This window comes from Lynx rufus, unplaced genomic scaffold (assembly GCF_022079265.1).
Source record: "Lynx rufus isolate CCGP_SWC_20201006 ecotype Redwood Valley unplaced genomic scaffold, mLynRuf1.p SCAF_30, whole genome shotgun sequence".
In the NCBI taxonomy this organism is placed as follows: Eukaryota; Metazoa; Chordata; class Mammalia; order Carnivora; family Felidae; genus Lynx; species Lynx rufus.
Genome location: NW_025814846.1, coordinates 6,491,728 through 6,511,246, shown reverse-complemented (window position 1 = coordinate 6,511,246; position 19,519 = coordinate 6,491,728). Strand labels below are relative to the sequence as shown.

Sequence of the window (19,519 nt, the reverse complement as noted above, 5' to 3'; positions counted from 1 at the left end):
ATAGTACTTTAAATAATCTTTTCTGTCCATGCCCTGCCTCTATCCTCTACAAAAGATGCCAATATCACATTTCAACATGAGCATTTTGTATTCTACATCTAAAACCTATAGGCAATTCCTTTTGATTGTTAACTTAGACTCAGGGACTCACCTTGCCTTTGAATCCTGGAAGTCTTTTGATCTTTTCTCATCCCATGCCCCCCACAACTTATCTTTTCTAAACATGTTCCTAGTTACCCAAGTCAGCAAGAGGTAGGTGGGAAATGGGACAGTATTTCTTAGTCATTTAAAAATAAACCTAATTAGTAGACTGAACTTGAGGTAAGAAAGAGACTAGTCAAGCCATATGAGTTGTAGTAGATGGAAAAGCTTGATAGATGAAGAAGCTAAGTCCCAGAGAGGGAAATGTGCTGCATAAAGATCACACACCAAATCAGAGACAGGTGAGACTTTCACTCAGGTTTATTCATGCCTTATTCAAGCTGTGAAAGGGAAGGTTTATCACCATGCATGCCCCAGTGAGCAATGAAGTTTGATGACTGGGGGGATATATATGGCTTCTCTCCAAAGTGGTTGCTGACTGAACCTAGTGGGAAAGCCAGGAACCATATCTAGCTGCAGAGATGGTCAAAGCTCATTACCTTCCTTGGATATGTGGGCAAAAGAGAGACAAGGCAGTTAGTCGTTTGGGAACCCCAGGGCTCCTAAGCCCCTATGATTTCTTGTAATTAAAAGAGAGCATGCTAGAAAAGAAAGGGTTTTAGAGTCATGCACATCAGGATTCTAGTCTAGGCTTTATGGTTGTAGGCAGGTTGCCCCATAAGCTTTTGTTTCTTCATTTATAAAATGGAGATAATAGCTATCTCAGGGTTTTTCAGTGTTCAGTACCTGGTACATAATAGTTACTTAATAGATATGAGATCCTTTTTCCTTGGGGCCTCTGAAGTTCTAGATTATAAGCTTCGGGAGTGACTATGGGGCCTGGCTTCGGGTGCCTAGTAGAAACTTTGTGGATACGTGGAGGTGTGTTTGTGTGTGTGTGTGTGTGTGTGTGTGTGTGTGTGTGTTTTGAGGGAATATATGATTTGTTCACAAGGAAGGATATTAGAAATATTGGGTTTTTCTTCCCTGTTTCTATCTCCAGGTACATTTCTTCACCTCACTCTCCTATCTCCCCTGCCCATGCCTCAAGGTAGTCAGCATAACCAATTAGGGTGTGGCTCAACTTTATTGCCTCCATCTCCAGTGATGACCATTCTGGGTTCAGCTGCCAGCTAGAACCATTAAAATGCTAATGTCAGGGACTGGAAAACAAACCCCATCTCCTGGCTGCTCTCCCTTTCCTACCCATTTCTCAGCCACAAGGCCCACGACACAACGGGCCCCTTAGCCACTATACATACTGAGGTACTCACCATGTTTCTACCCTCTTTCCCACTCTCAACCTGTGTGAGTGGTAAGGGGAATCATGAATAGCCTCAAATCAGGGCTGGAAAGAAGCATCTCAGCACCCAGACACAGCACATCTTTGGAGTATATAGATACCACAATGCCTGTTATGTCTCCCCAAACATTATTTCTTGGGCATTGTAAATGGGACTCAGTTAAAAGAGTGTGGGAATATTCCTACTTGCTAAAGATAAAGGAACAATCCAGCAGAACAAGATATAGGAGTTAAACCAACAATTTCTACTTCCAGCCTTTAATTCATCCTGGGAGTGGAAAGGCACATGACATCATAGAGGGAAGAAGTGGCAGAAAGCACTGGATTTGAATGTGTTTGGAGTCAAACAGACCGGATTCTGCTACTCACTAACTGAACTTTCACTTCTTGCAACCTTATTTTCACTATAAAATTGGGCTAATTGTAAATATACCACAGGGCTTGTGAAAATCAAAGAAGATAATGGATATAACGTTTTTGATGTGTGGTAGTGGTTATAAGTAATAGATCTGTTCCCTACCTCAGCGGAAGTATCTTGTGCAAAAGAGATGCTGACATCATTTCTTGACTGCTGCCCAAGTGTATTTCCTTGCCAGACCCTGGACACCTTATGTACTTTAAAATCAGGGACCAGGGGCACCTGGGTGGCTCAGCTGGTTAAGTGTCTGACACTTTGTTTCTGCTCAGGACATGATCTCACGGATTCATGAGTTCGAGCCCCATGTCGGGCTCTGTGTTGACAGTGCAGAGCCTGCTTGTGATTCTCTGTCTCCCTCTCTTTCTGCCCCTCCCCCACTTGTACTATCTCTCTCAAATAAATAAACATTTTTTTAATTAAAAAAAAATAAAGTCAGGGACCAATCAACTGATAAATGGATAAAGAAGATATGATATATATATGTGTGTGTATATATATATATATCATATATAGTGGAACATATATATATATATATATATATATAAATATAAATATATAGTGGAATATTACTCAGCCATGAAAAATGAAATCTTGCCATTTGCAGTGATGTGGATGGAACTAGAATGTATTATGCTAAGCGAAATAAGTCAGTCACAAAAAGACAAATACCATATGATTTCACTCATATGTGGAATTTAAGAAACAAACAGATGAACATGGGGGAAGGGAAGGAAAAATAAAATAAGAGAAAAACAGAGAGAGAGGCAAACCATAAGAGACTCTTAACTATAGAGAACAAACTGAGGGTTGCTAGGGGGGAAGGTGGGTGGGGGGATGGGTTAAATGCGTGATGGGCATTAGGAGGCACTTGTGATGAGCCCTGGGTGTTACTGTGTAAGTGATAAATCACTAAACTCTACTCCTGAAACCAATATTACACTGTATGTTAACTAACTTGAATTTAAATAAAAACTTGGAAAAAAAATAAATTCAGGGACCATGTTGGACTTTTGTATCCTCTGTCCCTGGCACAAAGTATGTATTCAATCAGTTGTTGCTTTTTATTTTCTTTTCTAGGTGGTAAAAACTATTGGCCTGAGGGAAGTTTGGTTCTTTGGTCTGCAGTACCAGGACACTAAAAGTTTCTCTACTTGGCTGAAACTCAATAAAAAGGTAACTGTTTACCCCATTGTTGGGTTTGGAATTCATTTCTCCATTACATCTTATTCATGGGGTAATATGTGCTAGCTGGAAAATTCTGGGCTGTGTTTTTCACCACTGGGGTGGTCCATTGACCACTAGATCAGAATAAAGGCAGAGGACCTCAGCCAAGGCAGAGCTCTTGCTCTGTCTCCACTTAGACTTTTAACAGTGAGAATGGCCAATGTCCAAGGATGGAGAGACCCTTTCTTTTTTTCTGGGAGCTCTGTCTTAAACTTTGACTTGTTTTAGACCACAGCCATTAATGCCTTTTCAAGAGGGGATTAGCATCCTATTTTTTCTTGCCAAACTCAAGGGCTTTAGGAGGATTGTTTAAAAGAGAATTACTGACTCTTGAACTGGAAAGAATCTTGAGGGTCTCCTAATCTTATTTTGTCCCTGCTCCACCTGTCAACTCATACCTAACTTCCATACAGATGCTTCCCTCTTTCTTGATTTTCTATTTTTCCTCTATAGGCATCTACACATAAGTTTATTAGCACATATTTTTTCCTCCAAGTTCATAAATTGCAGCTAGTTAACATACAGTGCAATATTATTTTCAGGTGAAGAATTTAGTGATTCATTATTTACATACAACACCTGGTGCTCATAACAAGTACCCTCCATAATACCCATCATCTATTTAACCCATTCTTTCTTCATTTTCTATCTCAGTCGAACTCCAAATGAGATGATTTGAGTATATGTCCACTCAAGCTCATCACCTCCATGCAGTATCTCTGCAGGAACATGGTAGTCCTCCATCTAAGTATCCTCAAACTTCCCAACTTTGTCCTTGGGGATTTCCAATGTCCTGTGGCTTGTGTTTCTGATTGTGTCTAGGGGATAGGTGCCCCACCCTCTGCTGGCAAAGTCTTCTTTTCCAGAGGAGTGGAGACATTTGCTGGGCAAATGTGGAGCTCTCAAGAGCCAACTTCAGGTTTTAAAAAGCATTCTAGTTTGTTATCTTGCCTAGCCAATTCCCAGGGCTCAATGATACATACTGGTTTTTACTTTGCTAACTTACAGTGTTGTGGGAGACTTAAAAGAGGAGCTTTCTTAAGCCTAACCTCAAAATTTGGGGGCAGTTGGATATATTGTCAGATGGTGGGATCTTAAAGGCTTATGATCATTAGTGGGTCTTAGGTCATTTCAGGAAGGAATCTCTGAAGGGAAGCAATTACAGACATGGGATTGGGTCCCCAAGTGAAAGCAATGTGTCTCCTTTCTGAATTACCAAAACAATTGTCCCCTGGCTCTTTGGGATTACCCAAATTGATGACCTTTCAGTGTTTCTCCCCATCCTACAGCCAAAATATTTTTTTGAGAGCCCATAATCTCTTATTATTCCCAGGTGACTGCCCAGGATGTGCGGAAGGAAAGCCCTCTACTCTTCAAGTTCCGAGCTAAGTTCTACCCTGAGGATGTATCTGAGGAATTGATCCAGGACATCACCCAGCGCCTGTTCTTCCTGCAAGTGAAGGAGGGCATTCTCAACGATGATATTTACTGCCCACCTGAGACTGCTGTGCTGCTGGCCTCCTATGCTGTCCAGTCTAAATATGGTGACTTCAATAAGGAAGTCCACAAGTCTGGCTACTTGGCTGGGGACAAGTTGCTGCCACAGAGGTAAGGTGGTGCCTTTGGCGGGAGGGGGCTGCAGTCCATGGCTGACCAATCTCTATTACACAGGGACTGCCAGATCTGTTCCTTTCCACTAGGGTCTGTCTGAGGACCATCTTATGCTGCTCAGAGAGACATATTTGCATATGGCGCCATACCCTATTGTCTCTCTGACTCTCAAAATAAAAAGTTTTTTTTTTTTCCCTCTCTGCCTGATTACAGAACTTCTTTACTCTGGAAACAGGTGCTTGTATGGATTACCAGAGACAGCTTGACATATCCTATCCTGGTTCCATTTTCTCAATCCTTTCCACTGATTTAGACCTCTTGTATCAGAGGTTCACAGAGGAGAGAGAGAAATACCCAAGCCAGGATGTGGGGGAGTTCCAACAGTCTTTTAATATTGACAGCCAGTGTATAGAGACTTCTGCTTTTATAAACATCAAAGCTGAATGCTCTCAAACATTCATTATTTTTGTTTTAGCATCGCGACAACACATAAAATGAATAAGGCAGGCATTATACTTATTTCCTGGCTAAGGAAATAGAGCAGGGGCACTCACTATGAATTGCCAGATCTCTCACAGCTCATTTGAAACAGAATCAGACCTGGAGCCCTAGTCTTTTGAATTTTTAACCCTGTTTTTTTCCCTACTGCATCCAATGGCCATTTTCATAAGCTTTCGGATAGAAGGGAAAGTTCTTGATTCTGGGATCCTCAGTCCCACTGGAGCTGTGGCATATGCACAACTTACCTGAAAGTGTTAGGGATAGTGGTTGTTCCCTGGAACTCTACCTGATCACTGCTTTGATGTCTGAGATGGCATATTTAAAACAAGTCTTGGGGGACCGGGGTGGCTCAGTCGGTTTAAGCATCTGACTTCAGCTCAGGTTATGATCTTGCAGTTTGTTGGTTTGTTGTTGCATCAGGCTCTGTGCTGACAGCTCAGAACCTGGAGCCTGCTTCTGATTCTGTGTGTCTCCCTCTCTCTCTGCCTCTCTCTCTCTCTCTCTCTCAAATAAATAAACATAAAAAAGTTAATACAAGTCTTGTTTATGATGTAGTACATCTGGGAAGTTGAGCCTGTTAGTTTCTTCCAAAGCTATTTGGGCTCAGTTCTCTGATCACACGGGCTGTGATCTCATCCCTGAGCAATTTTCTCATAAACACAAACTATTGGTCCCACAGGGATCTAGGAGAGAGTGTCCTGACTCTTAGCCTCTCAATTCAGCACAGACTCTTGATACATTACTGCCCTACTTGGAGACCACAACATATTATTGTGTGTGTGTGTGTGTGTGTGTGTGTGTGTGCGTGTGTGTTTGAGAGAGAGAGAGAGAGAGAAAGGGAGAGGGAGGGAGAGAGAGAGAAGCAGGCAGAGGGGGATGGAGAGAGAGGATCTTAAGCAGGCTCCACTCCCAGCATGGAGCCTGACACAGGGCTCAATCTCACAATGTGAGTTTATGGCCTGAGCCGAAATCAAGAGTTGGACACTTAACCAACTGAGCCACCCAGGTACCCCCTTAGTATTGGATTTTTTGGTTAAAACTACAAAGGAAGATGTTTCCATTGTCTTTGTTTTCCACCCATTATTGTAACCCTCCTACATCTCAGGCAGTTCCCTATGTCTAATTAATACCTCCTGCTGTAATTTCCATCTACTTCCAATATGACTTCAGTGGGCTGACTTCCATATTTTCTTTGCATCAACCCTTCAGAGAGCTAAGTGAGCTCCCTTTTACTCCTTCATTTGGGTTTTGTGCTTGAAACTACTATCTGTTGTGTTTCCAGGGTCCTGGAGCAGCATAAACTCAACAAGGACCAGTGGGAGGAGCGGATCCAGGTGTGGCATGAGGAGCACCGGGGCATGCTTAGGTAAGCCTGCCCTGGAAACTATGGGTTCTACTGCTTTTTTTTAGGGAGAATGAGAGTAGGTTGTGGGGGAAAAGAGACAAAAGACTAAAGACACTGGAGATGTTGGAGGTAAAGGGACAGGAATGCAATTTATAGGGGAAAGTAGAGATAGAAGGCAAATCAGGATTATTTTTGTGAATGATGGCAACTGTTAGCCCAAACAGTTTTGACTGTAAAGAAATGAAAGGGACCTCAGTATCCCTAGAGAACTTCTGGGGTACCAAGGGCTTCTTCCCAACAAAGAAATGGGGAAGGAGCTCTCTAAACATAGTAAATCATTTAGGTGTTGTCTAGTTAAGGAATAAATCTTCTCATTTTGCCATCACCACACCATCTGGGCTCTGCTAAGAACATTCTTGTCATAAGTGCAGAACAGGGATGCTGTCTTCCTGGGTCTAATTCATAGGCTCCCCTCTGTAACACCTCCATATCTGTCATTTAGGGAAGATGCTGTCCTAGAGTATCTGAAGATTGCCCAGGACCTGGAGATGTATGGTGTGAACTACTTCAGCATCAAGAACAAGAAAGGCTCAGAGCTGTGGCTGGGGGTGGATGCTCTAGGTCTCAACATCTATGAGCAGAATGACAGGTATATCTCAGAGGTCTCTTAGTTTATTTGGGCCACTCTGACACCTAGGGCTCATGATGAAGTAGGACTGTACCTCCTGGGTCCCACCTGGCTCCCACCTTTTTCTACCTAGTTTAGATCAGCCCAAATGTTTGCACAACCTCCCAGGCCTCTAGATCTTGCATTGACTAGATTTGCAGTGTCTACTACAGTAGTCACTGGCCACATGTGGCTATTAAGCACTTTGAAATGTGGCTACTCTTGAATTAAGATATGTTATAAGTATAAACTATACACCAGACTTTAGAGACTTAGTGTGAAATACAGAATGTAGAATGTCTCATTAATATTTTTTAATATTAATCTACATGTTCAAATGATAGTATTTTGGATATACTGGGTTAAATGAACTGTTATTATATTTAATTCCACCATATTTCTTTTTACTTATTTTCATATAGCTATTAGAAAATTTAAAATTACATGTGTGGTTCTCATTATATTTCCATTGGACAGCACTAGCCTAGAACCTACCTTGTGAGGGTTTATAATTAATCCCATTCCCATATGACGATTAAATACCTTTTGGCCTATAATCCCTCTTGCTACAAACATATCTCACTTGCTTATTTTTTCCCTTTTGTCTGCCCTTGGTGAGGATGGATATAATAAATTATTGTTCCATGTAATTTCTGAATCTTAGAGCTCATTGTTTACATTCTCCCAGCTGTTACAACCTCGAGAGGAAGAGTCCCAATAAAATAGGGCTGGAGATTCTTGTGAGAGATTTTTATAAGGTCCATGCCTCAACAAAAAATACAAAAAAAAAAAACAAACCTCAAAGATTGGGACAAGGAATAATATGTTGGTTGTAGTATCAGGAGGTCTTTTGTGCACCCTCAATACTGGCATCTGACCTCATGGCATAGGATAACACTGGATCTACCTCCTTAAGGAAGAAGCTGGAGGCGTGGAGGGCAAACCACCAACCCTCTATGTCCTTCTTATCTTTCCCTTGTCCTGATGTTCTTGTTCTCTACAGACTGACTCCCAAGATAGGCTTTCCCTGGAGTGAAATCAGAAACATTTCTTTCAATGACAAGAAATTTGTCATCAAGCCCATTGACAAAAAAGCCCCGGTAAGTGATTCCTCCTACTGGCCAAGACAGGTACTTACCAAGACCTTGATAATGCTAGGAGCAACCATACCATCTTGCTCTCATTTTTCTGGCTTTTTTTTTTTTTTTGTAGGGGGGAGGAGGCACAAAAGGAGATTGGTACCGGAAGGGGATTTTGATGCCAAGACATGGCTAACAGGCATCCTGTAGCTGGTGCCGCCCTGCTACCTGTGTCTCAGGAGAAGCATGGATGAGGGAGAGCCATAGGCAGTCTAAATGCTGCCTCTTAGCCACTGTCTTATGCTGCCCTGATGCTCTAGGGGTGGAAACAGAGAGTGTATCTGTTTTTTAAAGCATCTAGGCTCCAGAAAGTTAAACTGTTCATGTACTTTGGCCTATTTTTAATTTTAAAGAAAGAATAGAGTCGGAAGTTCAGATCCAAAGATGATCCTCCAAACTTGTTTTTTGGTGTTACTTTGCTGCTGTCCTCTCAAGACTTATCTCCACAATAACCCAAGAACAAGAAAGGGCTTTGGGTCCATTCATTCCTTTAATATCCTCATTATACTTTTCACCCTTTCAGTTGCCTGTGGCTAATAAGACTGGAAAGCTGGTGATTGGGAGTAAGATAGAAAACAAAAAAACAAAAAAGAGTCTCCTCTTTTGGTGTACCTCATGTGCAACAAGGTCAATGGCCATGCCCAGCCAGACCATTCTTATGAGGCCTCAATCATTCTTCTCCAGCCTTGAGGTCTCTGAACTTCTGCTGCTAGGCACTACATATATATATATATATATATATATATATATATATATAATCTCATTTAACCCTCAACAGCATTGTCAGGTAGTAGCATACCAATTTTATAACTGATTAAACTGAGTTTTGGAGAGATGGAGTGATTTGCCCAAGATCACACAACTAAAAATGGTAAATCTGGGATTTATACCTAAGTTATTTGACTTCTAGAGCCTGTGCTCCTTCCACTGCACACTAAGCTATATAGTAGCTTATACACTAGTAGTTTGGGTTCAGTGGCAGAGGAGCTAGTAGTTAATCCATTATCTGATAATCTTGGTCCAGTGGTATCTGTAATAACAAACTCAGACTCACACAACTTGTGTGTGTGTGTGTGTGTTTATTGAAACTGCTGCTGTGTTCAACTTTCATAAGAAAAAGGTAAGTAATAAAGCCAGCTGAGATCAAGGGCTTCTTTTAAAAAAAGGACAGCTAGGACAGTCAATGTTAAGGAGATTTAGGTATTCATGTATGTATTTACAACTTGCCTTATTCCAAAAATAATTTAAGGGGCTGTGTCTGGGATGTGCTTTTAGGAGATTACAGAAACAGTCCAGCCACCCATACTGCACTCACCAGTGTGTTATGTAGGGGTTATTGGGTCTCTAAAAGAGGCCCCTGAGATTCAGCAGGATCCCTGATTAGCAGATGTAGTCAGTTCCTATCTTTCAATTAGATTGAGGGTATTTTAGGATGCTTTCATAAGCACAAGTTGCAAGAAATTGTAGTTTGGTAGTTTTCAGAGACAAAAAACCTGGGTTCTAGTCCTGGGTCTGTTGCTAGCTTGCTATGTCACTTCACCACTCTGATAATTAATTTTCCTATTTCTAACATGAGAAAATTGGGCTAAAAAACCTTTCCTATGCTTTTGGACTTAGCTTTTCAAAAAGCAAAAGCTTACCTTCATATGTCCCTTAAAATTCATTTTTATTATTGGTTTCCCATCAGGACTTTGTCTTTTATGCTCCCCGGCTGCGGATTAACAAGCGTATCTTGGCCCTGTGCATGGGGAACCATGAACTATACATGCGCCGCCGCAAGCCTGACACCATTGAGGTGCAGCAGATGAAGGCACAGGCCCGGGAGGAAAAGCACCAGAAACAGATGGAACGGTAGGTTCTGTGGAACTGGAGTGGAGTGGAGGCTGGGGCTGGGGAAAAGAAACTTCTCAAAGGTGTCAAATTATAAAAAACAAAAACAAAAACAAAAACAAAAAACAAAGATATGAAGCCATCCTTGGATAGGTAGAGAGAGGGAGCTGTACAGGTCTGACACTTTCTCAAGTCTCAGGCATCCCTTTACCCAGGAAGCAGGCATTAGAAGCCTAGGATTTCAGAGGCTTATGAAGGATTTCATAGTTCCACATTGTCTTTGACCTTAATGTTGTTGCTCTTCTATGCAGACTCTGGGTTGCTCCAGATTATCTGACCAGTGTGGTGGCATTAGCAGAAACTTTTCATGCACATTTAAACATGGATTCTGTAGGGATTTTTGAGTGGAATTAGGAAGAGCCACCAGAATTTTCCTTATGAAGCCCCTGTACTCTCTCTGTAACCCCTTTGTTATTGAAAGTGTAGCAAAGCTCAGCAACATCAACATCTACTTGGGAACTTATTAGAAAGTCAGAATCTGAGACCCTACCCCAGATCTACTGACTCAGAATCTGCATCTTAAGATCCTAGGTGATCAGTTCTCCAAAGAAGCCACCAGGCACATGAAAACATCCTTAGTCTATTAGGGAAATGCAAATCAAAACTACAATGAGGTAGCACTTGATAACTCACTAATATAGAATAAGTAAATAAATCAATATAGAAAATAATAGCATTGTCAAGCATGTGGAGAAATTGAAACTCATGTAAATTACTGGTAGAAATGTAAAATGTTTCAGCTACTGTGGAAAATAGTTTGGTGGTTTCTCAAAAAGTGTAACATAGAATTACCACATGAGGGGCACCTGGGTCGCTCAGTCGGTTGACTCTCTGACCTCTGCTCAGGTCATGATCTTGCAGTTCATGGTTTCAAGCCCTGCATTGGACTCTGTGCTGACAGTTCAGAGCCTGGATCCTGCCTCAGATTCTGTATCTCCCTCTCTCTCTCTCTACCCCTCCCGTGCTAACAATATGTCTCTCTCCCTCTCAAAAATAACTATTTTAAAAAATTAAAAAATAAGCCGAATTATCATATGATCCCACAACTCCACTACTAGGTATATACTCAAAAGTGTTGAAAAGAGTACATGTGGGTCGCCAGGGTGGCTCAGTCAGGTAAGCATCTGACTCTACACTAAGAGTGTGGAGCCTCCTTGGGATTCTCCCTCTCTCCCTCTCTCTCTGCCCCTCCCCTACTCACACTTTCTCTCTCTCTCCCTCAAAAGTAAATAAACTTAAAGAGTACATGTACACAAGTGTTCATATCCAAAAGGTAGAAACAGTCCAAATGCCCAACCGATGAATGGATACACAAATTGTACAACCATACAATGGAATATTATTCAGCTGTAAAAAGGAATGAAGTACTGATACATATTGCAATGTTTATGAACCTCTGTAACATTATGCTAAGTGAAAGAAACCAGACACAAAGTTCACATACTGTATGATCCCATTTATATGAAATATCTAGAATAGATAAATCTGTAGAGGCAGAATGCAAGTTGGTGGTTATTAGGGGCTATGGGGAGGAGAGATAGGAAGAGACTTGCTTAATGGATATAGGCTTTTGTTTTGGAGTGATGAAAATGTTTTTGAACTAGATAGAAGTGGCAAATATACAACATTGTGAATGTAGTAAATGCCACCAAATTGTTTGCTTTATAATGGTTACTATTATATGAATTTCACCTCAATAGGTTTATTTAAAAAATGAGATCCCAGGTGATTGCTATACATTTCAAGGTTTGAGAGCACTGCTCTAGTAGGTACTCTGTCATAAAGAGTTTGGATCCTCAAGAAGCTTCTAATATAAATGAGTTCATGTCTGAGACATTAGACACCATGGTTCTTATTCAAAAACATTTTACTGAGATTGGGGGCAGTTCACAGAGCTGGATCTGACAGTAACCTTCCCTCAAGGACCTTATATATAGTCTTGTAGGATAAAGAGAAAAAAAAACAGTATGTACATAACTGTTGAAGGTACAAAGGCTGGGTCATCTTTTCACTCAATAATTATTGAGCAGTGAAAAAAACCAAAAATCTCTGCTCTCAGGAAGCTGATATTCTAGTGGGAAGAGGCAGAACAAATAAGCAAATTAAACAGTATGTGAGATGGTAATAAGTGCTGTGGAGAAAAATAATAAAGGGGAAAGATGGGGAGAAGGATAGGACAAGTATTCTGAGGGCCCAGAAAAAGAAAAGACATCTAGGCTAGAGTGAGAAGCAACCTCTTTAAAGAGGTATTGGGACAAGAAAAAGTGAATACTTGTTCTAGATTTGCAACACATTCTGGGGAAAAAAAGAGCCTAGAGCTGGGCTTCAGAGGGCAAGCAGAGTTAAGCCTAAGGACTGATACCCTAGCCATAGAGATTATTGGACTTGAAGCACAGTATCCTAGCAGAGTCAAAACTTGACTCCCTATAACTATGAGGTAGACAAGGCAGGACAAATAGGCCATTTTACAGATGGGATACTGAGAACAAGAACAAAGAAGTGACATAGCTAAGGTTACCCACTGGTTACCCATTGGTTACTAGTAGAGCTGGGAGTCCAGGTTGGATCTCCTGACTCAGGGACAAACTGACAGGGTCCTGAGTATACTGGCCCACATGGGGCTATGATGTGAAGACAAAAATGTGGAGATAAGGCAATGTGTTCCCAACTCACAAGCTCTAAGTGTGGTAGGGGCTGAGGGTCAAGAGCAAGGGAGACTTGGGGTCTTTCCATGTAACCTTGATATACTATTCCATCCTTTCTCTGTTCTTAGTGCTCTGCTGGAAAATGAGAAGAAGAAGCGTGAGATGGCAGAAAAGGAGAAGGAGAAGATCGAACGGGAAAAGGAGGAACTGATGGAGAGACTGAAGCAGATTGAGGAACAGACTAAGAAGGCTCAGCATGGTGAGGCTTAGAGTCATTTTTGAGACTGGGTTTTCCTAGAGCCTGACTTTATGAGCTGGAGACCCTTCTGCCTGAGCTGCAGACTCAGGCTGTATAATCCATATATGGCTACAGATAGATGAAAGATTGGGCAAGAGGAAGAGTGCCTAGAACTTTCTGCCAGCTGTGCTCTAGGGTGAAGCATCTCCAGAAGGGAAACTAGGTATTTCTTCTTCATATCTGCACTCTTCACCACTTTTCCCCCTTCTTCTCTTTCCAGAACTGGAAGAACAGACCCGCAGGGCTCTGGAGCTTGAGCAGGAGCGGAAGCGTGCCCAGAGTGAGGCTGAAAAACTAGCCAAAGAGCGTCAAGAAGCTGAAGAAGCCAAGGAAGCCCTGTTGCAGGCCTCTCAGGATCAGAAGAAGACCCAGGAACAGCTGGTAAAGCTACCAAATGGGCTAGGATTGTGGTACCTGAATTTTCTTCTCTGTCTGCCTACCTGTTCACAGTTACCCTTGCCTGCAGGGCTGGCTTCTTCCAGCAGGGTCCCAGTCTATGGGCCCCCAGCAGATGGCTTATTCAGAAGCAAGATGCAAAGTCATTGGTGTGGCCCAGAAATCTTTGCAAACTGTCTTCCGTTACCCTTACTTTTATTCTACTTTCTTCTTAGCCCTTGGGTATCTGAGCTGATGACCTGACAAAGGAAAGGGAGGGATGAAAGAAGCGAAGGGATTTACACTTAATTGACTGCCTGTGTGTTACAAGTTATGCTCATGACTTTTCCTTTCCCCTTATTTTCTTATTTCCTCTCCAATAACCCTATGAGGTTAACCCATACAGATACTATGCCCAGATAAGGAAATTAGGGCTCAAGGAGGTTTAGGAGACTTGTCAAAGGTCACACAATGTCACTGAATAAGGATAAGAACCCATTTTTGCCTCTCTTTGAAGGGTTTGCTCTCTAAATCATATGTAAGACTATGTGTCTATGCATTTATCAGGGAGGAGGGTTAGCATCCTTACTTTTATCATGTTTCCAAGGGTTCTGTGACTCAGAAATTAAGAACCTGTGGCCCAAATTCCTTGATACATGTTCTTCCCTTGTACTGTTTGGAGTGAGAGTGCAGGAACTAAGACCTAGTTAGCAGAGGGAAGTTTCCTCTAGGATACCTGTCCAAGGTATGAGGGTGTGTATAGGCTTTTTCCCTTGTTCAGATCGTCTTGTGACACTACAGTGTCTTTCCTATACTTGTCCTGGGAGGAGTCTTAGTGGAAACCCTGAGCATTCTAGGAAAACAGGAAAGGTTCTGGTACTTTAGCTAGTGACACAGTGATCTCCAAAGCTTTATGGAGGCCCTAACTATGCAGTGGGCAGTAGTGTATGTAAGAGAAATTGAGAGGGAGAGGGATAGAAGGAAGGAGGGAGAGGGGGAGAGAGGAAAGAGAGAGAGAGAAAGAGATGAAGAAGAGAGAAATGACATGTTTGTCTTTAGGAGGTCTATAGTCTAGATGGGGATCTCTGACTTATATGGAAATGATTTGGAGTTAAAGAATAGTAGATCTGAGAATAGGAGTGGTCTTCCAGGCTTCCTGGAGGAGGTGTGGTAAAAAGAGGCTCCAGAACAGCAAGCAAGTGGAACAGCAGGTTCCCTATTTGTTCCCCAGGGGAACTGGTGTTGAAGATACCTGGGGCCTGAGGACCAGAAGGCTCAGCTCTCACAACCTTCCAATTTATCCATAGGCCTTGGAAATGGCAGAGTTGACAGCTCGAATCTCCCAGCTGGAGATGGCCCGACAGAAGAAGGAAAGTGAAGCTGTGGAATGGCAGCAGAAGGTGAGACACAGTGCCCAGAGCAAAGCATTATGGGAAAGAGTACTATATGAATAAGTTTCAGTTCCTTAGATTCCTCAGATTTGGGCTCCTTACCCCTTCCATCCCTCCTTGACAGCAGGCATCATGGGAGAAAGAGCTCAAGGCTTTCTCAAATACTTCCCAGAATTCTCTAATACACCAGGACATTAGTAAATTGCTCCTATTATACAGCTGCAGAAACTAAAGACAAAGTGACTTGGACTACCTGATGCCTGCCTCCTTCTGGGCTAGTCTATGCACATGTAGGATGCCACAAGTTAGCCTGGTCTGACTGCTGGTCTTTCTTTCCCTCTGTTACTGGACAGGCTCAGATGGTACAAGAAGATTTGGAGAAGACCCGTGCTGAGTTGAAGACTGCTATGAGTACACCTCATGTAGCCGAGCCTGCTGAGAATGAGCAGGATGAGCAGGATGAGAATGGGGCAGAGGCCAGTGCTGACCTGCGGGCTGATGCCATGGCCAAGGACCGCAGTGAGGAGGAACGTACCACTGAGGCAGAGAAGAATGAGCGTGTGCAGAAGCATCTGAAGGTATCTTGGCAGGGCCAAAGGGTCAAAGATACCATGTGCATTCTCTAGATCATCATGGGAGTTAGGTAGAGGAGCCTGTCTCAGTGGAGTGTGGGAGGCTGAGCCTTTCTATGACAAGAGCTTTAAGGGTAGGCACCCATCACTTACTCATCAGACCTGGCCCCCTATTCCTTGTTTTTTTCTTTTTGCCCCATACTCCATTTAACTTTTGTATTCAGAAAATACCCTGACCTGATTTCTACCATTATTCTACTCTTAGAGAATACCTGCCATCAATCAATTGGTCCCCTAAGTTTGTGGGGGGTTTGTTTTATTTTTGCTCCACTGCAGTCCCAACAGGGCTGAAAATGGTCCTCAACAAATGTGTGTGTGTGTGTGTGTGTTTGTATGTGTATGTGTTAGTGTATATAGAAAAAGAGGGGTGAATGTGTGTGGAGGGGGGGTAGAGAGAGAGAATCTGCTTAAGGGAAGGTAAAGTTAGATCAAGCCATTAACCCCTCATCCCCTTACACCTGCACAGGCCCTCACTTCAGAACTGGCCAATGCCCGCGATGAGTCCAAGAAGACTGCCAATGACATGATACATGCTGAGAACATGCGACTTGGCCGAGACAAATACAAGACCTTGCGTCAGATCCGGCAGGGCAATACCAAGCAGCGCATCGATGAATTTGAGTCGATGTAATGGTCACCCCAACTGTAGGGACCCCTCCTCCCTTCTTCCTTGCCCCCACACACTTTTACTCCTGCCTAACTCACACTGTGCTGAAGCCACTAACTAGAACAGCCCTGGAGTCATGCCAAGCATTCAGTGTAGCCATGGGACCAAACCTAGCCCCTCAGCTCCCACTCACTTCCTTGGACAAGTAAATGGCCCACAATGGTGCCAATTGGACCCTCTTTCCCTCTGTCCCATTTAATATAGCTTACAGGAAAAGACCACTTCCCTAGCTCAGAGGCACTTCGCACTTGATTTGGGAAATACCCCCTCATTTACTGTTGTTCTGTAGGGGTGAAGTGTGGTATTGGTTGAAAAATAACCCCCACACCCCTGCCACAGACTGCCTTCCTTTTCAGGGTCCTGTGATTTGCAGAAAATCACATGGTTTAGGAAAGGAGGCACGGCCCTGAGTATATGCTCTAGGATGTCAAATGACCTAGGATTAGCCCTTCCAATTCCCACTTCTTCTAGAGTTATTTAGGCTTTATAATGATTGGAAGCTAAAAAGATGTTCAGTCATTCTTCTCTATACCTCCCAGATGGGGCCTGCTACAAACTCAGTTCTAATAAGTTTTATCCCTGAGTTTAGGAATTCAGTTTCTCCCCATGGCGAGATGGCAGGAGACAGTACCTTCAAGAGACTTCACCAACGTCTTAGAAGGCTGTTGGCCATTCACTTCAGGCAAGGCTGGATAGGAGAGCCTACCCTAATGTTTTATAGGAGCCTAGGCTTGTTTCAAGTGAGCTTTATGGGCGGAAAATGTATTATTCTGAGTTCCTTCCTTCGTGGGATCTGCCCCTCCCCACTCCAACCCCCAAATTCCCTCCAGCTAGAATGGTAGGGATGGTTACCCAAAAACCTAGCCAGTCCCATCCAGCACTCTTGCCAAAGGGAGGAAATGTTCACACTGGGCTTCAGTATTTTTTCTGCCAGGGTTCTAAGGTCACTTCTTTCATCAGAGCTTCCATCAGAGCTATGTGGGCCACCATTCCTGCTTCAGGGCCATCCATGCCTTAGTATGGTGAGCTCTGGAGCTTGATGCCAGTTGGTTCAATTGGTGAGTGGGTAGAAGATGCTGAGTGTGGTGAGAAAAGCCTTCAGCCTGGATCCCACTGTTTACTTGACCCCCCTGAGATCCTTAATAGCTCCTTTCCCTCACCCCAAGGTGATGAATGGGCCCTGCTTCTGTTTAACAAACCTCTACCCAAGTCTTGCCCCAGCTGTGCTGCCCCTTGAAGTTGTGAACCAGACAGATGTTGGGGGCTCTGGTCTGGTCCCTTCTACACTCCAACATCTTTCTTTCAATCCAGGATTAACCTCCCCTTCCTCTATGTTTCATGTGTGCTCTTTTTTTTTTTTACAAGTATTATATATTCTAGTGGCATCTAATTCAATATTGATTTCTGTGTTTCTTGCTAATGCACTCTTAGAAGATATTAGTCTTGAGGCAGGATCATTTTGGCCTCATTCCCTTACCATCCCCACACCTGGGAAGCATATACTATATTATTAAAGAATATTTTGCCAGAAACATTATTGCAAGAAGCTTTCAGTATTAGTGATGTCACCTGTCACTATAGGTCCTACAGTCCCTTCTTAAAATACTTGGTATTTGTTTCATTGTTTTTATTTTGCCTTCTCCCAAGAGTTCAGTTCCCAAGGGGTTATACTGTCCTTCCATGCAATGCCCCTAGCCCAGAGCCCTTGGCTTTGATCCCTCCCTGACTTCATTCTGACTTTGGGGAGTCATGTGCATTGCTGTGAATTATATTGACACTCTCTTGGTGATATGCCCTATACTAGCTAAATTCAAACCTGAAATTGTAGGGCAGTTTAGCTGCCTTAAGGGCAATAACCCATTCACAGGGAGGCTGGGAAGAAAGGTTAGATTTTGTATTTAGGTTTTTGTGTGCATGTGTATTTTGGGGGGTTTTAAAAATTTTTTTGGAGGGGTTTATGCTCAACTCATGTTCTGTTTCAGTGCCAATAAAAGGAAGACTTCTCTGTGACTTGATATTTTGTTGTAGTATGTATGAGTGGGTGGTTGTAAGATACTTCACTGTAATTTACATTCTGTAGACCACCTTCCAATCCTGGTCTCATTTCATACTCATTTCAGTCCTATGGAGAGTGGATATTACCATCCTCATTTTAGGAGGGAAGCAATGGACTTGAGAAAACACTACCCAAGGGACAAGACTGTCTGACTTAATTGCCTACACAGTTTCCAGGACTACAGGTCAACTTTTCCAGTGTAGGTGGGCCCTGAATTGATCATGGGATGCTCCTGGGCTCACTTGGACTTGGGGCTTTAGAATTTCTTGTGAAGGGTCTCTAGACTCCTCCTGGGATAGTCAGGCCCTGTCCTGCTTCCTTATTGGGAAGTACTCCAGGCTTGCCAATTTCCTACTACTTATTGCAGTTCCAATAAAGGTCAGAGAAATTACCTTGAACCCTGTTGCAAAAGGCAGTGAGGAGTGGAGTGTGAAGTGAAGATGGAGTGTATATATGTACAAAAGCTGTTGGGAAGTACTTTGTTGCTTATGAAACATGTCAATTTTATAACCTAAATGTACTTATGCTAGTTTTACAGATGAGGAAACAGACCCAGGTAAGACTTCCAGGCTGTCTTGAACCTAGCACATTGTCTCATTTACCAGTCTCCTTCTTGGTGAACCACACTTGCACAGAAAAGTAAACCATGTATTATGTGAGCTTTAAATCCTTCACAAGAAAACTTTCAGCCAGTGGTGCCTAAATTGGTCTGCACATTGGAATTGTAAAAGTTGTTTTAAAAGACCAGACCTCATCCTCAGATCAAATTACAATCTCTAGTAGTGGGATACAGCCATCAGTATATTTGATGATTCCAATTAGTAGCCAGACTTGGGAACCACTGCTCTGAGGGCATACTATTTTTTAACTTTTTTTTATTTTTAAATTTTATTTTAATTCCAGTATAGTTAACATACAGTTATATTAGTTTCAGGTGTACCATACAGTGATTCAACAATTCCATACATAACCCAGTAGTCATCACAGCAAGTGCACTCTTTATCAACATCACCAATTTCACCCATCTCCCCTTTGCAATGTTATTGCAAATGGAAAAATTTCATTCCTTTTTATTGCTGAATAATATTCCATTATATGGTAGGAAACACAAAAGCAGCAAAAATGAATATTTATCTAAAAAATCAATGATCTCACAAAATAAAAGAATATAAAATATGACAGTATATACCCAAAATGTAGGGAAGAGAGGATTAAA

General features: G+C 42.4%; 1 protein-coding gene across 1 annotated transcript in view; it reads left to right on the top strand.

The window, feature by feature from the left end:
• The window catches only part of MSN (moesin), a 65,032-nt gene extending 46,770 nt beyond the window's left edge, over window positions 1-18,262 (top strand). The window contains exons 3-13 of the mRNA XM_047092475.1: window positions 2,940-3,035; window positions 4,420-4,694; window positions 6,481-6,564; window positions 7,046-7,192; window positions 8,214-8,310; window positions 10,037-10,200; window positions 13,013-13,143; window positions 13,403-13,563; window positions 14,865-14,957; window positions 15,302-15,526; window positions 16,047-18,262. Coding sequence (XP_046948431.1) covers window positions 2,940-3,035; window positions 4,420-4,694; window positions 6,481-6,564; window positions 7,046-7,192; window positions 8,214-8,310; window positions 10,037-10,200; window positions 13,013-13,143; window positions 13,403-13,563; window positions 14,865-14,957; window positions 15,302-15,526; window positions 16,047-16,211 — 1,638 coding nt within the window. The 3' untranslated portion in view covers window positions 16,212-18,262. The remainder of the gene's footprint in view (window positions 1-2,939; window positions 3,036-4,419; window positions 4,695-6,480; window positions 6,565-7,045; window positions 7,193-8,213; window positions 8,311-10,036; window positions 10,201-13,012; window positions 13,144-13,402; window positions 13,564-14,864; window positions 14,958-15,301; window positions 15,527-16,046) is intronic.
• The last annotated feature ends 1,257 nt before the right edge of the window (window positions 18,263-19,519 follow it).